Here is a 14,873-nt window from a genome sequence, read left to right on the forward strand (position 1 = left end):
ACTATGAGGTAGAATGGCCTTGTTGGAGAATGTGTCACTGTAGGGGAAATCTTGAGGTTTCCTATGTTTAAGCTTTACCCTATGTAGAATTCTAGTCTTCTTGCTGCCTTTGGATCTAGACGTAGAACTCTCAGCTCCTTCTCCAATACCACGTCTGCCTGCAGGGCTATGCTTCCCGCCATGATGATAAGGAACAAAACCTCTGAAACTGTGAGCCAGCCCCAACTAAATGTTTGCCTTTATAAGAGTTGCCTTGGTCATGGTGTCTCTTCACAGCCATAAAACCCTAACTAAGACAGAAGTTGGTACCAGGGATTGGGGTATTGTTGTGAAAGGCCTGACCATGTTTTTGTTTGGAGGAATGTAGATTTTGGGGACCAAGAGGTATTACTATGACAGATCTAAAGGGATTTTTTTTTGTCATTGTTATTGTTGTTTTTCTAATTTGGATGAATGTGTTTAGATCTTTGGATTAGGAAAGCAGTGGTATAATTTCAGCAGAACTTAATGGGCCATACTAACAGGAACATATCAGACAGTGTTACTGAGGGTGATTTGAACTGTGGGAGCCTGGCTTAAGAGGTTCCAGAGAAGAGTTTTAGTATGTTGCCTAGAGATTGTTCTTGTGATATTTTGGTGAAGAATGTGGCTGCCTTTCACCCTTCCCTGCAGAGTCTGCCTGAGGCTAAGGTGAAGAGACTTAGGTTAATGGCATCGGCAAAGGAAATCTCCAAACAACCTGGTTTAGATGCTGCCCTGTGGTTGGGTCACTCTTATGAGGAGCATTTTGATCCAGCATAACAAGCTTAGAAAGCAAAAATACAAGATGTATGGTTCAAATATTAAAAGGGCACCAGGAAGAAGAATGGAGCTACTTCCTGTGTTCAAGGACCTTAAATGAAATTAAGGGAGTGGTGACTTTGGGGCAAGATCCCACCCAGTTAAGTTTATTGTTTATGCATTTGCAGTGGAACAAGGGATAGTTATATCCTGTTTGGTGTTATTGTGACTTGGTTATTGTTTTCATTTGGACATAAGGAAATAGGATTGCGTGTCAGGTTGATAAAGGATGGATTGTGTTGGCTATTCTCAGTTGGCTGTAATTATATCTGTAATTAACTGCAATCCAGAAAGGGAGGCCACACCTGTGATCCAGAGCTTGAGGCATTGTGGCCGGGCTCATAAAGATCTTGTGAAAAGGAATTAAAGAAAAGCTCCAAGGTGGTGGTGGTAAATGCTTTTAATCTCAGGATTCAGGAGACAGAGGCATGCAAATCTGAGTTCAAGGTCAGTCTACAGAGCAAGTTCCAGGACAGCCAAGCTTAGGCAGTGAAGGAAATCATTCAAAACAGAAAGGTGGTGATAACGTAATAGAACAAGGGGCCATGTTCTAGCCCCAGCAAGCAACGGAACTCAGCAACTTCAGCCATATGACTCTGGATTTAGAATCAAGCATAGAAGGGGTTACTGGGACAATTGATGCTGGTCAGCTGGAGCTAAGAAATTAGTAGTGATTAAGAAGAGACCAGCATTACTGAGGTGAAATCTTCTGGGAAGTATTTTCTGAGAGCACAAAGAAGCTGTGTTCCAGAGATAAATATCACGCTGGCAACCAGACTTGGTAATGTGTAAGAATCACCCAGGTGGTACTGGCTTTGAAGACATGAAGGTGTCATGGACAGCAGCTGAGGCTTGGCACTGTGGGAGACCATGGAAGGTCATTGGTGAAAATGTAGCTTCAGTGATAGCTGAAGGCCCAAGATTGAAGGGGTCATGCAAAGAAGTAGGGGCTTGGCACCATGAAGAGAGCCTGTGAGAGGCTATTGGTGAACGTACAGCCCAGGTGCAGTGGAAGATGCTATCATATTGAGATGCTAGTACCATGGGATGACCACCAAGAACAGCAGCAGCCAGAGCCTACAGGGCTACAGAGGGCAGAGCTGGACAAGTGACCCAAGCCCCTCGGAGGAGCCCAGAAGATCATGTGTGGAACCCAGATATTAGAACAAAAAGCTGTGAAATTTAAGTTGCCTTGGAGACCCCAAGATTCTAGAGATGCCAAAGCTGGGGCATACCTGCTGAAGAAAGCTGCTACCAGGGAGTGGAACCAGCACAAGAGAAAGAATTTCATTGAAATCAATAAAGCTGAAAGGAGTTGGACATCAGACATGGAGACACAGGGTTTGGAGTTTGCCCAGCGGGTTTTTGGTCTTGCTTTGGTCCAATGTTTCATAACTATGAATGATAATGGAATGATAATGTATATCCTATGATGTTGGACTATGCGATTTGCTTTTTGATTTTATAGTGGACTACAGTTAAGAGATTACATGAATCTCAGAAGAGACTTTGAACTTTGGACTTTTAAACATCGTTCAGACTATGATAGACTATGGGAACTTTTGAAGTTAGACTAAATGCATCTTGGTTACAAGACTATGGGGGCCAGGGAGTGGAATGTGGTGGTTTGAATAGGTTTGGCCCCCATAGATTCATGTATTTGAATGGTTGGCCCATAGAGAGTGGCACTATTAGGAGGTGTGGTCTTGTTGGAGTACTTGTGGACTTGTAAGAAATGTGCCACTGGAGGCTGGAAGGGAGGTGGCTTTGAGGTCTCCTATACTTAAGCTCTGTCCAGTGTAGAAGTCCAGGTTCCTCCTGGCTGCCTGCCTAAGACGGTTCCCTTCTGCTGCCTTTGGATTAAGATATAGGACTCTCAGCTTTTCCAGCATCACGTCTGCCTGGACGTTGCTGTGCTCACAATGGTGATAAAGGACTGAACTTTTGAAACTGTAACCCAGCTCGAATTAAATGTTTTCCTTTGTAAGAGTTTGCCTTGGTCATGTTATCTCTTCAGAGCAATGAAACCCTAACTAGAACACCAACTTAAAAGTGTAATTCACAAAAACAATAGAATATATAACAACTTAAAGGGTAGTACATCTGGTAAGATATGTGAAAGATCTATACCAAGATAAATTAATGAAAATCTAAATACCTGGAGAAATGTACAGTAGTCATTAGTCAACAACCAACATTGTTAACCAGCATTAAGGAATCAAATCATCATTTGATCTTAGTTTCCGTACGTCTTCAATCATAATCCCAACATGATTTTGATGCAGATTGAGAAACCAATTTAAGAACTAATTTGAGAGCTGGTGAGATGGCTTGGCAGGTAAAACTGCTTTTCCTCAAATCTGATGACCTGAGCGCTGATCCCCAGGTCCCAAATGGTGAAAGGAGAGGACCATACCCATTCTGACACACACACACACACACACACACACACACACACACACACACACACACTCACACAAGCTGTAACATTTCTAGAAGTAAATCCAGGAGAAAAAAATTGGTACCATTAATTCAGCAACCATTTCTTAGACTTAATATCCAAAGTACAATGCACAAAGAATAAGTTAGCATGGGACCTCATTATAGATGCTGGACCACACCTGTAATCCCAGTGCTCAGGATGCAGGGGCAGGAAGAGCTCTTCGAATTCAAGGCCAGCCAGGGAACACATAGTGCGTGCCAAGGCTACATACTGAGACCTTGCCTCGAAAACAAACAAAACGAAGATACACACGCTCGCCATATGAGCCACCCATTCCACACTCAGGTTTTTATCAAAGAGAAGCAGAAGCATGGCGCTTTACAAAGTTGTGTGCAGGAATGTTCACACCATCTTTCTCTGTTAGTTCCAAACTCCATCAATGGGTGAACAGATAAATGATTAATGTACACAGCAACACGAACAAGTAATTACATTCAATATAATTACACAAATAAAATAAACCAGACTAGACAAGAATATCCACTGTATGGTTCCTAGCGGGAACTATGTCCCAAGTAACAAGTTTTTTCTTTGTTGGTTTTTTTTTTTTTTTAAGACAGGCTTTCTCTGCAGAGACCTGGCTGTCCTGGAACTTACTCTGTAGACCAGGCTATCTTCAATCTCAAAGGGCCATCTGCCTCTGCCTCCAGAGTGCTAGGATTAAAGGTGTGCATAGCCACTGCTTGGGGGGAACCTTTTTTTTTTTTTTGTTTTAAGATTTATTTTTAGGAGTTGGTTAAGAGCTCAGTGGTTAAGAGCACCTGCTGCTCTTGCAGAGGACAAAGATGTGGTTCTCAGCACCCACAGGGTGGCTCACGACAATCTGTAAACTCCAATTCTGAGGGATCTGATGCCCTGTTCTTACCTCCTTGGTCCCAGGCACTCTGGGAGCACATACAAACCGCAGGCCAAACACTCAAACACATAAAAAAAAAATACATATGTCTAAAATTTGTTTTTTTTAAAGGTTTATTTTTAGTTTAAATTCTGTGTATGTGTGCGGATGCATGCACATGTCCAACACGGGTGCCACAAACCCAGCTTGAACTCAGAGATCCACCTGCCTCTGCCTCCCAAATGCTGGGATTAAAGTTGCAGGTGACTCGGCTGCTGCATGGCCCCCAGAGCCAATTCTACCCACTGAGTTCACTTTTTTTTGCTCACTGCTTTAGCTATGTCCCTCTCGGTGCAGAGGATTGTCTGAACTCTAGGGAGGGGGATGACTGTGCTTCTTGCTACAGCTTCTCTGTGCTCTTCTCTCACGGCAGCTCCCAGTCTGTGTCAAGAGTCAGTCTCTCTGGGCGTCTAGTTTTCCCTCCCACTGTGTCAGGTATTGGCCAGCTCACAGGTTCCCATGGAGCCTGGGGGTTCGAGTACCCAAAAGCAGTCCGTGTTGAAAGACTTAGGTCACAGCAGCATTCATTCTCAGCCCAGTAAGTCTGGGGCTTTACGAAGCTGTGTCCCTGGAAGGATTGAATGAAGGAGCTAGACTCTCAGGCATGCTACAGTCCACTCAGAGATCTGCACTAACTTCCCCAGTTCCCAGCCGCTGTGGAGCTCCTAGTGTGACCCGCACTGTGTTCCGGCAACCAACTTACCACTCTCTTGTCCGGGACTCTCTGGGTAAACACTTTGTAGAGTCGCCAGCTCTTCCCCAGAATAGGGCCAAACACCAGGGTCGTCCCGATGCACAGCAAGGACAGTCTCGTCTGCAAGTGGAAGAGGGCAGAAATGGGAGTCACTAGCCTCATCCATCGGCAATGTCTCAGGCCCACAGAGGACACGGGGCAGCAAGTGGCCCTCAGGGAATAGGTCCTTAACCTGGATACAGAACTATCAATCTTGGGAAGAGCTGTGAGCACGAAACATTGTCAAAATTCAACAGAGTGTCCAAAACAAAATCCCAAAATGTTACCTACCTGAATGAGAGCTTCCACTGAACTCCCCACAAGAGCGTCCTGAATCCCGAAAAGGTAAGCGCTGCTGTAGGTCAGACAACTGCCCAGCAAGGTCACAATGTTCAGATTGGGGCTGGACATCTTCACAATCCTAGGTGGGCATAGGAAGAAGGACATAGCCAGGCCACTGCGAGTGCCAGAGTAATATTTCTTTCCCAGGACAATCCCCACTGCAGTCCCGGAACCAGGAGTCAATGGGAAGAGACTCTTTGCTGTCCTCTGAAAAGCTTATGGTTCATTTATATTCATTTAAAATAACTAATTCCAGGCCAGGAGGTGGCGTTGCACGACTTTGATCCCAGCACTCGGGAGGCAGAGGCAAGGGGATTTCTGAGAGTTTGAGGCCAGCCTGACATATAGAGTGAGTTCCAGGATAGCCAAGGAGACGTAGAGAAACCCTGACTTGAAAAACCAAAATAGCATATCATACTATAACATAACTAAGTCCTGTTTTGTTTTACACCGTTTTGGCTTTTTTGAGATAGGGCCTAACGTAGCCCTGGCTGGCCTTGAACCTTTTACCTTAACCACCCCCTGTGTGGGATTGCAGACATGTGTCAACGTTGCTAATTAAAAAAGCCATTTAAGGTTGGGGATTTAGCTCAGTGGTAGAGCGCTTGCCTACCAAGCGCAAGGCCCTGGGTTTGGTCCCCAGCTCCGAAAAACAAACAAACAAACAAACAAAACAAAAACAAACAAACAAACAAAAAAACGGAGAAGAGTTGTCAGTGAACTTTAGGGCTGTTAAGGGTCACGTCCGCGTATGTAAATGTCATGTCAGTGCAATTACATCGGGCGACAGGGTGGGGCTTGCAGAATTGAGCAGTAAGGGAAACTAGTATCAGGGGAGCGGTGGGGAGTCTTCACATACACCATTTATTAGACGTGTAAATTGCTTTTCTTTCCTTGTTTGACTGAAAAGAGGATGCAGAGGTCAAGAGCAGGGGATGAAGGTAGCATCTTTCCCAGGAGGAGAGCAAAACGAAGCTAGCGGGCAGCAGAAGACTGGAGGGGAGTGTGGCTAACTGGGCTTTCAAACTGTGGGCACCAGCTAAGTTCAGGACGCGGATTATTAAACCGAACGGTTAGGTAAACCGGGGTTTCTCTGTGGCATTGCCGGTGGGTTAGCTTCTGCATATCAAGGCTCTTTTCCATTTGCCTTTCCCAGACTCCTACACAGAAGCTGGGACTATCTGATGTCCCTTCTTTACAGCGTACCAGCCAAGGCCTTACAGCCGCGCATTTGTTCTGTCTACATCACTGGTGGGTTGTAGGATGATGTCATTGGGCAGCAAGGCGGGTTCAGCCCATCATTGGATGAGAAGGAAGGGTAGGTGGACTAGGTCAATTTTATCTCGTCTAGGTGGGCGGTTTATATCTTTACTAATTGGCAGTGAATATATTGTGTGGATGTGTTGTGGGTCGAGAAATTAACACGTGAGTCTAATTGCTAAATTAAAATAAAAAGATAAAACTGACCTAGCCCACCTGGATCTAGACCATCCTGTCTCCATCTTGATTCCTCTCGCTCCTCCTCCTCCTCCTCCTTCCTAGACTTTCCCCGCCTACCCTTTCTTCTCATCCAATGATAGGCTGGACCCGCCTGGCTGCATAATGACATCATCCTACAATGGGTAGCTCTCCGGCTCCGCTCTTCACGGCACCTACTTGATTTGAACACCACAACTAGGTCTCATTTGCATGATCCCATATTGCACGAGTCCTGATTTGGAATTCTTCCCCTTTCTGATTTAGTGAAGAAGAGCCCAATATAGTTGTTTTGAGGAAACAGGCGTTTTTCTAGGTGTTCAGATCACAAGCACTGGTGTGAGCCCATTGTCCACCTAAACCGACCCAGATGCATATTTTTGGTATTTCTCTAGAGAAGTTTTACTGACAATATCTCCATAAAAAATGAATAGGAGGTGATTAGCTGTTTTGTTTGGCTGAGTGCACACCTGGGGAGGCACTTTGATGCCAATCAGCTCCAATCCAGCAGGTGAATGACTTGTCTGGGGACTGCCAGTGCCATGGTGGGAGGCATTCAGCCACTGTGTCATCTTACTTTTCTACTGAACTAAATGGTGAAACCTACAATATGGCTTTCATTCACCCACAAACACACGCAGAAGTTTTCACAAAGCCAGGAGATTTCAAATATTTCGATACTTAACTATAGTGATAAGACTTGTGTTCCAAGTATGAAGAGTTAGAAGTCCAGACTGGGTCACTGGTTTTCTTTTTAATGAAGATTATATAACAATCTCTCTCTCTCTCTCTCTCTCTCTCTCTCTCTCTCTCTCTCTCTCTCTCTCTCTCAAAGGATTATATAAGGATCTCACTTTTCTCTTCCTCTTCATTTACTGACTGGAAATGGGAGGCAAGGGCTTTCTCAATTTACTTCTTCAATTTTTCTGTTCTCCAGTACAGCATCAGTACATGTAAATAAACATCCTCGGAACTTGTTTAATCCTGTATGGTCACCCCAGGAATCCAACGCTTGTGACATCCTCCAACTCTCACATTGGCCTCTGAGCTAGGATAGGGGACTTGGAGTTACTGAATTTAGAAGCAGTTGGGGAGAGCAAGGGGTAGGGGTACATCCTGGTGACCTATGGCCAAGCTAGAAGGAAACGTTCCTTACGGTGTCATGGGACCTGCCTTATAAGACACCTCCTGAGTTGATACGATGCCAGCTAGCATGAAGTAGGTTCGTTCTGTGAGCGTTTGGCCTGCAGATACGTCTCTGCCTGCCTGCTGCCCTCAGAAGGCAGAAACAGATGTTAGATTGCCTGGAACTGGAGTTACAGATGGTTGTGAACCATATGGGTGCTGGGAATTGAACCCAGAGCCTCTGGAATGGTAGCGAGTAGTGCATGACCTTAATCACTGAGCTATCGCTCCAGCCCTGTCCCTGAGGTTTGACACACCTAAACACAGTGTAGGGGCCATTCACAGCTCTACTGGGAAACAGTAAAGGCTCCGACTTTGAGGACTGGTTGAATTTCCCATTCAGTCCACTGCTTTCGATCTATGCTATAATGGGTTTATAAACTGCAGCTTTTTCATACTGGGTGGGTGTGGGTGGATCTGATCTGTTTGCTGTTCTGGCCCGTTTCTAATGTTCCAGTTAATCAATTGGAATTCTACAGACCTTGAACTAATACTAGTGTTAGCGTCTGTGCTTCAGCTCTGCCTTCCCCTGCCTCTTCATCCCGCCCTAGCCTCCTCTGAGGACCACCCAGAGAGATCGATGACCTTTCAACTTCCTGAGCTCAAGATCCTTTAACCACAAGAATTTCACTTTATTTCACTCCAGGGTCTCTGAATCCTGTGTCTCGTCATCTGAAATAGGTCTACCTCCAGGAATCTTAAACATGAATGTGCTCTCCCCACCCCGAACCCCTGACTTTAGGTAGGTACTCACCGTGTATCCCTGACTGTTCCGGAACTTGCTATGTATTCCAGGCTGGAATCGAACTCACAGAGATTCACAGGTCTCTGCCTCTGCCTGCCCAGTGCTGGGATCAAAGGTGTTACCACCACCCCTGATTTTTTTTTTTTAAACTTTAAAGCACAGTCCATTCAAAACTTAACTCCTTGTCTTCCGAAAGCTGTTCCTCCACCATCCATCTCCAGTTCAGCATGAGAACTCCAGGACTGCAACTTTCTGTTTGCTCGAGCCGAAAACCTTGGCATCATTGTTGACTCTTACTTCCCACATTCAATCTGTCATGAAATCTCATTGGTTCTATTCTTGAAAGACAGCAGAACTGCTTCTTCTCTACCTCTACTGCCACCAACTGACCAAAGTCTTCCTTGAAATAGCCTCTCAGTTGCTCTCCCAGCGTCTGCCCTGGAACTTGCTTCTCTAAGGGGACTATAAGCCCCTTGCAGGTGATCGCCAAAGTGCCAGAGACCAGAAGGGGTCATGATCTGGCTTAATGACCCTGTGTTAGACAAGGAGATCTGCTGGGTAATAGAACTGTCTTCTGGGTGTCTCTCTGGACTTGTCTGGAATGGCTGAGACTTCCCTGAAGTTACTGCACACAGAAAGACTGGTTAATTTGGAGGCTCTGTGGGCTGTGAGTTTCTGCACACTATGGGCTTGGACGGAGCTAAGTCCTCACTGAGGAGTCTTGTTGTGTGGGTGAGCTTCTCCTGGGCTTTCCTCCTAACAGGGTGTTTGTGAAAGCTCTGTGCTCTCCCGCTCTCTGTTTCTAGGAAACCGCAGGGTCTGTGGGAGTATTCATTCACATATGATTGTGCACATACGTTCACTTGTCTCCAATGAGATCAGGTTGCTCTGAAGGCTCTTTCCCATTGATTAAATCCTTCCCAGAAAGTTCTCCCTAGGAAGTGCTTTTGTCTAACGCCTCCCAGGTCATGTGACTCAGCACTGTGAAGCAGACCTCACCTTTTGACCACACAGCTTCCTAACTCAGTGGCTGTTAGTGATGGAAGTGAACAGCACACAGTGCTCTCCCTGGCTTCAGAAAACCTGCTCGCCTTGGACTGTCCAGCTGTTTGCAGCTGGGCAGGGGATGTGTAACTTCTTTTATATCCTGAAGCCTTGAGTGCTGGGTGGGCCTGGCCTCTCTAAGCTCAACTGCTTTTCTGTAGTCCTCAGTGCTCGCACAGATTTATTTTAATCTGGAGAGAGCAAAATTTCCACCCACCAGCATGTCATTTTGGACCTAAAATCACTGGAGCTATAAAGGACCCAGAAGGACAGGGTTACAGAATAACTAAATGGTTAGCAGTGTTTAAACCCAACTAGACCTAAGATCCCCTCCAGCTCTGTCCCTTTCAAATCATTTGAGCCACGGAGTCTTTCTCCTGCTGCTGGCTTATCAGCAAGCCCGTCACGTGCATTTCTGCCTCACTTCCTTAGCCGGTAAGAACAGACTGACCTGGATTCCAGAGATGTGGATTTTATAGCCCAATCAACTGATCATCCAAACATAAGCTTTAGTTATTAAGCACAAAAGAAAACTTGCCAAATATCCTGGCCCCAGATTCTCTTTAGCTGATGGTCTCAGTGTCCTATGGCTTCACTTCTCATTAATGGTCATTTTGTGTCAAACATTAAGTCCTGAGTAGGAACCTATCGAAGCATTTAGAAGTGGAAATCGCAAAGCAAATGAGTTAAACCTCTCCCCTCAGCTCGTGAGGCCACCATGTCCCTGGGTTTTAACTTTTTCACTACAAAGATACTTTTCTGATTCCTCTTGTAAAATAGAATAAAAATTTAATTCAATCCCGACAGCTATTTTTCAGAATCTAGGGCTATTTAACACGCAGGCATATGAGAATATATGGATTTAAATTTTTTAGAATTACATTTCTGTATGTGTGTATTGGCATCCGTGTACCATGTCATACATGTAGAGTTCAGAGGACAACTCCCAGGAATTGATTCTGTCCTTCCACCCCGTGGGTCCTGGGGATTGATTGACCTCAGAGCGTCCAGCTTAGTGGCAAGTGCCATTACCCGCTGAGCTATCTAGAATATACGCTATATAAATTTAATATATGAAAATACAAATAGGTTTGAGGCATCCATATTTCAGAATTCATAGCTCTCCTGGGCTACGAACATAATGGAGTATCAATTCAGGGCTGCATCCTTGTGAGCATTTTAAAAGATGGAAACTTAGATTCCCATTCCAGAGCAAATGCCTGTTACCTCATTGTGCCGGCTCAGGCAAAGGACAGTAATGACAGGCGCACTGACAATGTGACACTAATGAGCAGAAAGGAAAAGCAGAAGGATCTCATCAAGGAAGCCTGCTTTACGGAGGAGTATTATGTCGCCTTTGATATTGATTTTTTAAAAAAATGAATCCCTGAGCGTGTATTTCCAGTCTCGCACAACTGAAAAATATTTCCAACAACGCGCTTTTAAACGGCGAGGGGGGACAATAGACACATGGGAGGGAAAAAAGTCCCCTTTTCTCTCCCAGCTGAGGGTTCCAGTTCCACACGGGTAGCAAATTGCTCAGGTAGAGATTTCAACTTCTGTTCTCCTTCCCACTGCAGCTGTAGAGACTTCTAGCAAGACTCTTGTAGCACTTCCAAAAAAAAAAAAAAAAAAAAAAAGCCAGAGCAGCCGCCCTGGCTCTAAGTAGGACAAAAAAACACAGACGGCCCAGTTGGCCATCGGAAGTGTCCAATCACAGGGCGCCAGCTCCCAGGTGGCTTGCAAATCCTCCCTTGTTTCTCTCTGTACAGTTTTGAGGTTTATTACGGCAGGAGAATGTTGGGCTGGGCTGTCTGGGAATCTTTGAGCAACGCTGAATTCATGAACACTTTCAAGAATGGCTCTGTATCAAGCCAGATTCTGGGAATTTATGACGGCAGGGCTGAGTCTGGCCTGGCTTTGTACCCATGAGCACCTTCATTTTGGCTCTTTAAGTAGTATCTTATAACCTTATTGAATGTCTGTTAAATTACTGAACCATTAGGTTTAGATGGGCATTAGGGGTTCAGGGCTTGGAAAAATGAGAAAGAAGAGAACGGTGGAGCTTGCTCCCCTCTGCTCTGCCCCCACCCGTTGTCCAGGGAAGGATTGGAGTCCCAGGGCCCTGAGACTCACACCTGGCCCTTACTCTCGTTTCAACAGGAAAAGACTTGCATGTGGACAGACTTCCACCAGCTGGGGATAATGCTGGCCCAGATTCTGACTCTGATTTATTCCCGGAAATGATCCTAGCTTCCCAGGACCCTGCTCAAACATCCCTGATTAATGAACCCTTTCTAGAGGCCTTTCTGACCCTGGTTGCTAACATGCTGTAATAGTATTAGTAGGTCACGGGTTTTCAGCCGCCTCTCCTAAGGCCCTGTTTGTCTAGCAGGGGCGGCAAGAGCAACAGAGAGGACCACTCAGCTTCCTGAGGCACACTCAGACTGTGGTGCTCTTTCCAGGGACTCCCCTGTCTTCAGAACCCATTGCTGGCTTAGATCTAGGACGATGGCTGGTTTCCCATTATACCTCCTGATTTTACTCACTGGCTTGACTCCAGGCTGAATTCCTGTTGCAGCTGGCTTTTGGTTCTCGGTTTCTGCTATTGTCTCATGTCTCTAAGCCTTGGCCCCAGTGATGGCCTTGTGGTGTTGGCTCTGCATCGTGACAGAAAGGAATTATACTTTCTGTCCTGCAAGCTGATGAAAAAGAAACAACTGATTGTGTGTGTGTGTGTGTGTGTGTGTGTGCGTATATGTGTATACATCTGTGTGTGTATGTGTGCAGTGTGTTTGTGTGTACTTATGTGTGTATATCTGTGTGTATTTGTGTGTGCATATGTGTGTATGTGTGTATATCTGTGTGTATTTGTGTGTGCATATGTGTGTATGTGTGTATTTGTGTGTATATGTGTGTATGTGTGTGTTTGTATGTGCATATGTGTGTATATCTGTGTGTGTGAGTGTTCACATGTATGGGTGTGGGTAAGCATGTGGAGAGGACAACCACAAATGTCCACTTTCTCCCTCTTCCTTGTCTGAGACAGGTAAAGTGGAAACTTCTGGTTTCTTTGGAGACTCAGTTATATCATGGGATGTTTCTCTGGACACTGTCTTCTGAGAGGATGTTTTGCAGAGAACAGACACATGGTTTTTTTCTGAGAGCTGCTCGGAAAAAGGGCACGTGATATTTTACTGGAGCAGATGCTTGAGAGGACACAGGATGTTTGGAAAGGGTATAAGTATAACCCAACAGGCAGTGGACGAGGCCCTGGCATTGGTTTGACTTGCCACTCTTTGCTGGTCTTAGTTGAACTTTGCTGATGCCGGTCTTCCCTGAGGATGCTATGGCGTTTGTTCACCTTGCCTTGTTCCCTGATTATCATTTGTTGTGAAATGCACCAAAGAATGCTCTTTGTGATAGTCCGGCAGCTTCTTGCCATTTCTATAGACTCAGGCAGATTGGCGGAGTCTCACAGCTCTGGATTGAACTGCCCCATTGCTAATTTGTGAACAGTGTTGGGTCGAGCTCCTGCTGTCGATTTGAGTGAACTGAACTGCTGATATCCTGATGACAAAGATTGGAATTGCCCCAAAATACTACTTCTAAACAGGACCACATTCCCCTTCGTCCTATTAACCTTTCCTTTCCACCACCTGTGATGGATGGTAGACTAGAAGGCAGGTTCAAGCATTTAAGAACCCTTATTAAAGTAGGTTTTGAAAAGTCGAAGTCTACAGACAGATCTTTTTTGTCACTGGCTGCTTTGGGCAGCAGGCTAGTTGACCCCCGGGCTTCTGGGGATTCTCATGACTCCATCTTCCATCTCGCCATAAGATTGTCCTAGAACTACAGCCATGAGAACTACCATGCATAGCTTAACACGGGTTCTGGAGAGTGAAAGTTCTTAAATGTGTGTAGCATGTACCCAGCAAGCACTTTAGTGACTGCACTATTTCCCCAGCCCCTAATACACTCAATTCTTACCAATCACCTTCTTAGTGCCGGGTATTACGGTAGATGTTGAGTACAAACCAGTACCAGACTCAAACATTAGCATGGGCGAGGAGGATACATAGCCTGATTCTGGATTAAAATAAGTATTGTTCAAAGGATATGAAGATTGCTGGAGGGGCTGTGACTCACTGGAGTTGTTCTTACATCAGAGAAGGACCAGAAGAATCATGGGAGAGCTTGTTAAGGCGCAGACTGCTGGTCCTCATCATGCCCAGAAGTTTGGGATTGAGTAGATTCTGGGGTTGGATCTGAGGTTGTATCTCAGACAAGTCCTAGTGATTCTGCTGATTTTGGCCTAGGACTGTGTGTGTGTGTGTGTGTGTGTGTGTGTGTGTGTGTGTGTGTGTGTGTGTGTGAAAACGTCATAAAACAAGGAAAGAATTGATACAAGCAAGTGATAAATGTACACAGAACACAGCTAGGGAAAATGTGGGAATTGGATATTACGAACAAAATACAAACATTTAAATGCAAGCTGGGCTCGCATTCAGTCCGAGCTCTCAGGAGAGAGGCAGACAGATCTCTGTGTGTTCAATGCTAGCCTGGTCTACATAGTGAGACCCTATCTCAAACACGAAAACAAGACTACCATAAACCTTGCACTTACCCGAGGAGTTGTGTAGGCAAGCCATAGTCTGTGTTGGAAAACCATGTTGTGTTTCTAAAGTTGTTCTAATGAAAGAGCAAATGCTTATAACTACTGGGGGCCATGGCAACTGCCCAACACAAAAACAAATTAAGACAATGGAGCTGGATGATGAGAGACAGATCTGGGAGACATTCTAGAGGTTAAATGGCTGAGACTTAGCAACTATCTGTATACACGGGAGATGGAGTCTAGAAGTAGGTAGGGATGAATGGCATTATTAATAAACAAAATAGAAAACACATGGCAAGGAAGAGAACAAGGCCAGTGATTAGATATGTCTGGTTTTAGTCAGTGGATCTATATTAACTATGGAAAAATCCTTATAGCAACTGTGAAGTCAGACTGTGGGATTGGAGAGCGTCCTGGCTGAGGATATGCAGAGGAAGCATTCAAGATAAAAGGTGTAGTGTATGAAGTAAACCAAGACAGGCATAGTGGTGC

The 14,873-nt window shown here is 45.2% G+C and overlaps 1 protein-coding gene across 2 annotated transcripts in view; it reads right to left on the minus strand.

Moving 5' to 3' along the window:
- The window catches only part of Gpr156 (G protein-coupled receptor 156), a 92,787-nt gene that overhangs the window by 26,287 nt on the left and 51,627 nt on the right, over positions 1–14,873 (minus strand). The window contains exons 1-3 of one of the 2 annotated variants that reach the window (XM_039088048.2): positions 8,729–11,398; positions 5,263–5,392; positions 4,942–5,052 (exon numbers count right to left, since the gene is read on the minus strand). In XM_039088048.2, coding sequence (XP_038943976.1) covers positions 4,942–5,052; positions 5,263–5,392; positions 8,729–8,886 — 399 coding nt within the window. In that variant the 5' untranslated portion in view covers positions 8,887–11,398. Of the gene's footprint in view, positions 1–4,941; positions 5,053–5,262; positions 5,393–8,728; positions 11,399–14,873 lie in introns of those variants that run through there. The other variant, NM_153295.2, reaches the window with a different exon arrangement.

The sequence above is a fragment of the Rattus norvegicus genome, chromosome 11, assembly GCF_036323735.1.
Source record: "Rattus norvegicus strain BN/NHsdMcwi chromosome 11, GRCr8, whole genome shotgun sequence".
Taxonomy (NCBI): domain Eukaryota; kingdom Metazoa; phylum Chordata; class Mammalia; order Rodentia; family Muridae; genus Rattus; species Rattus norvegicus.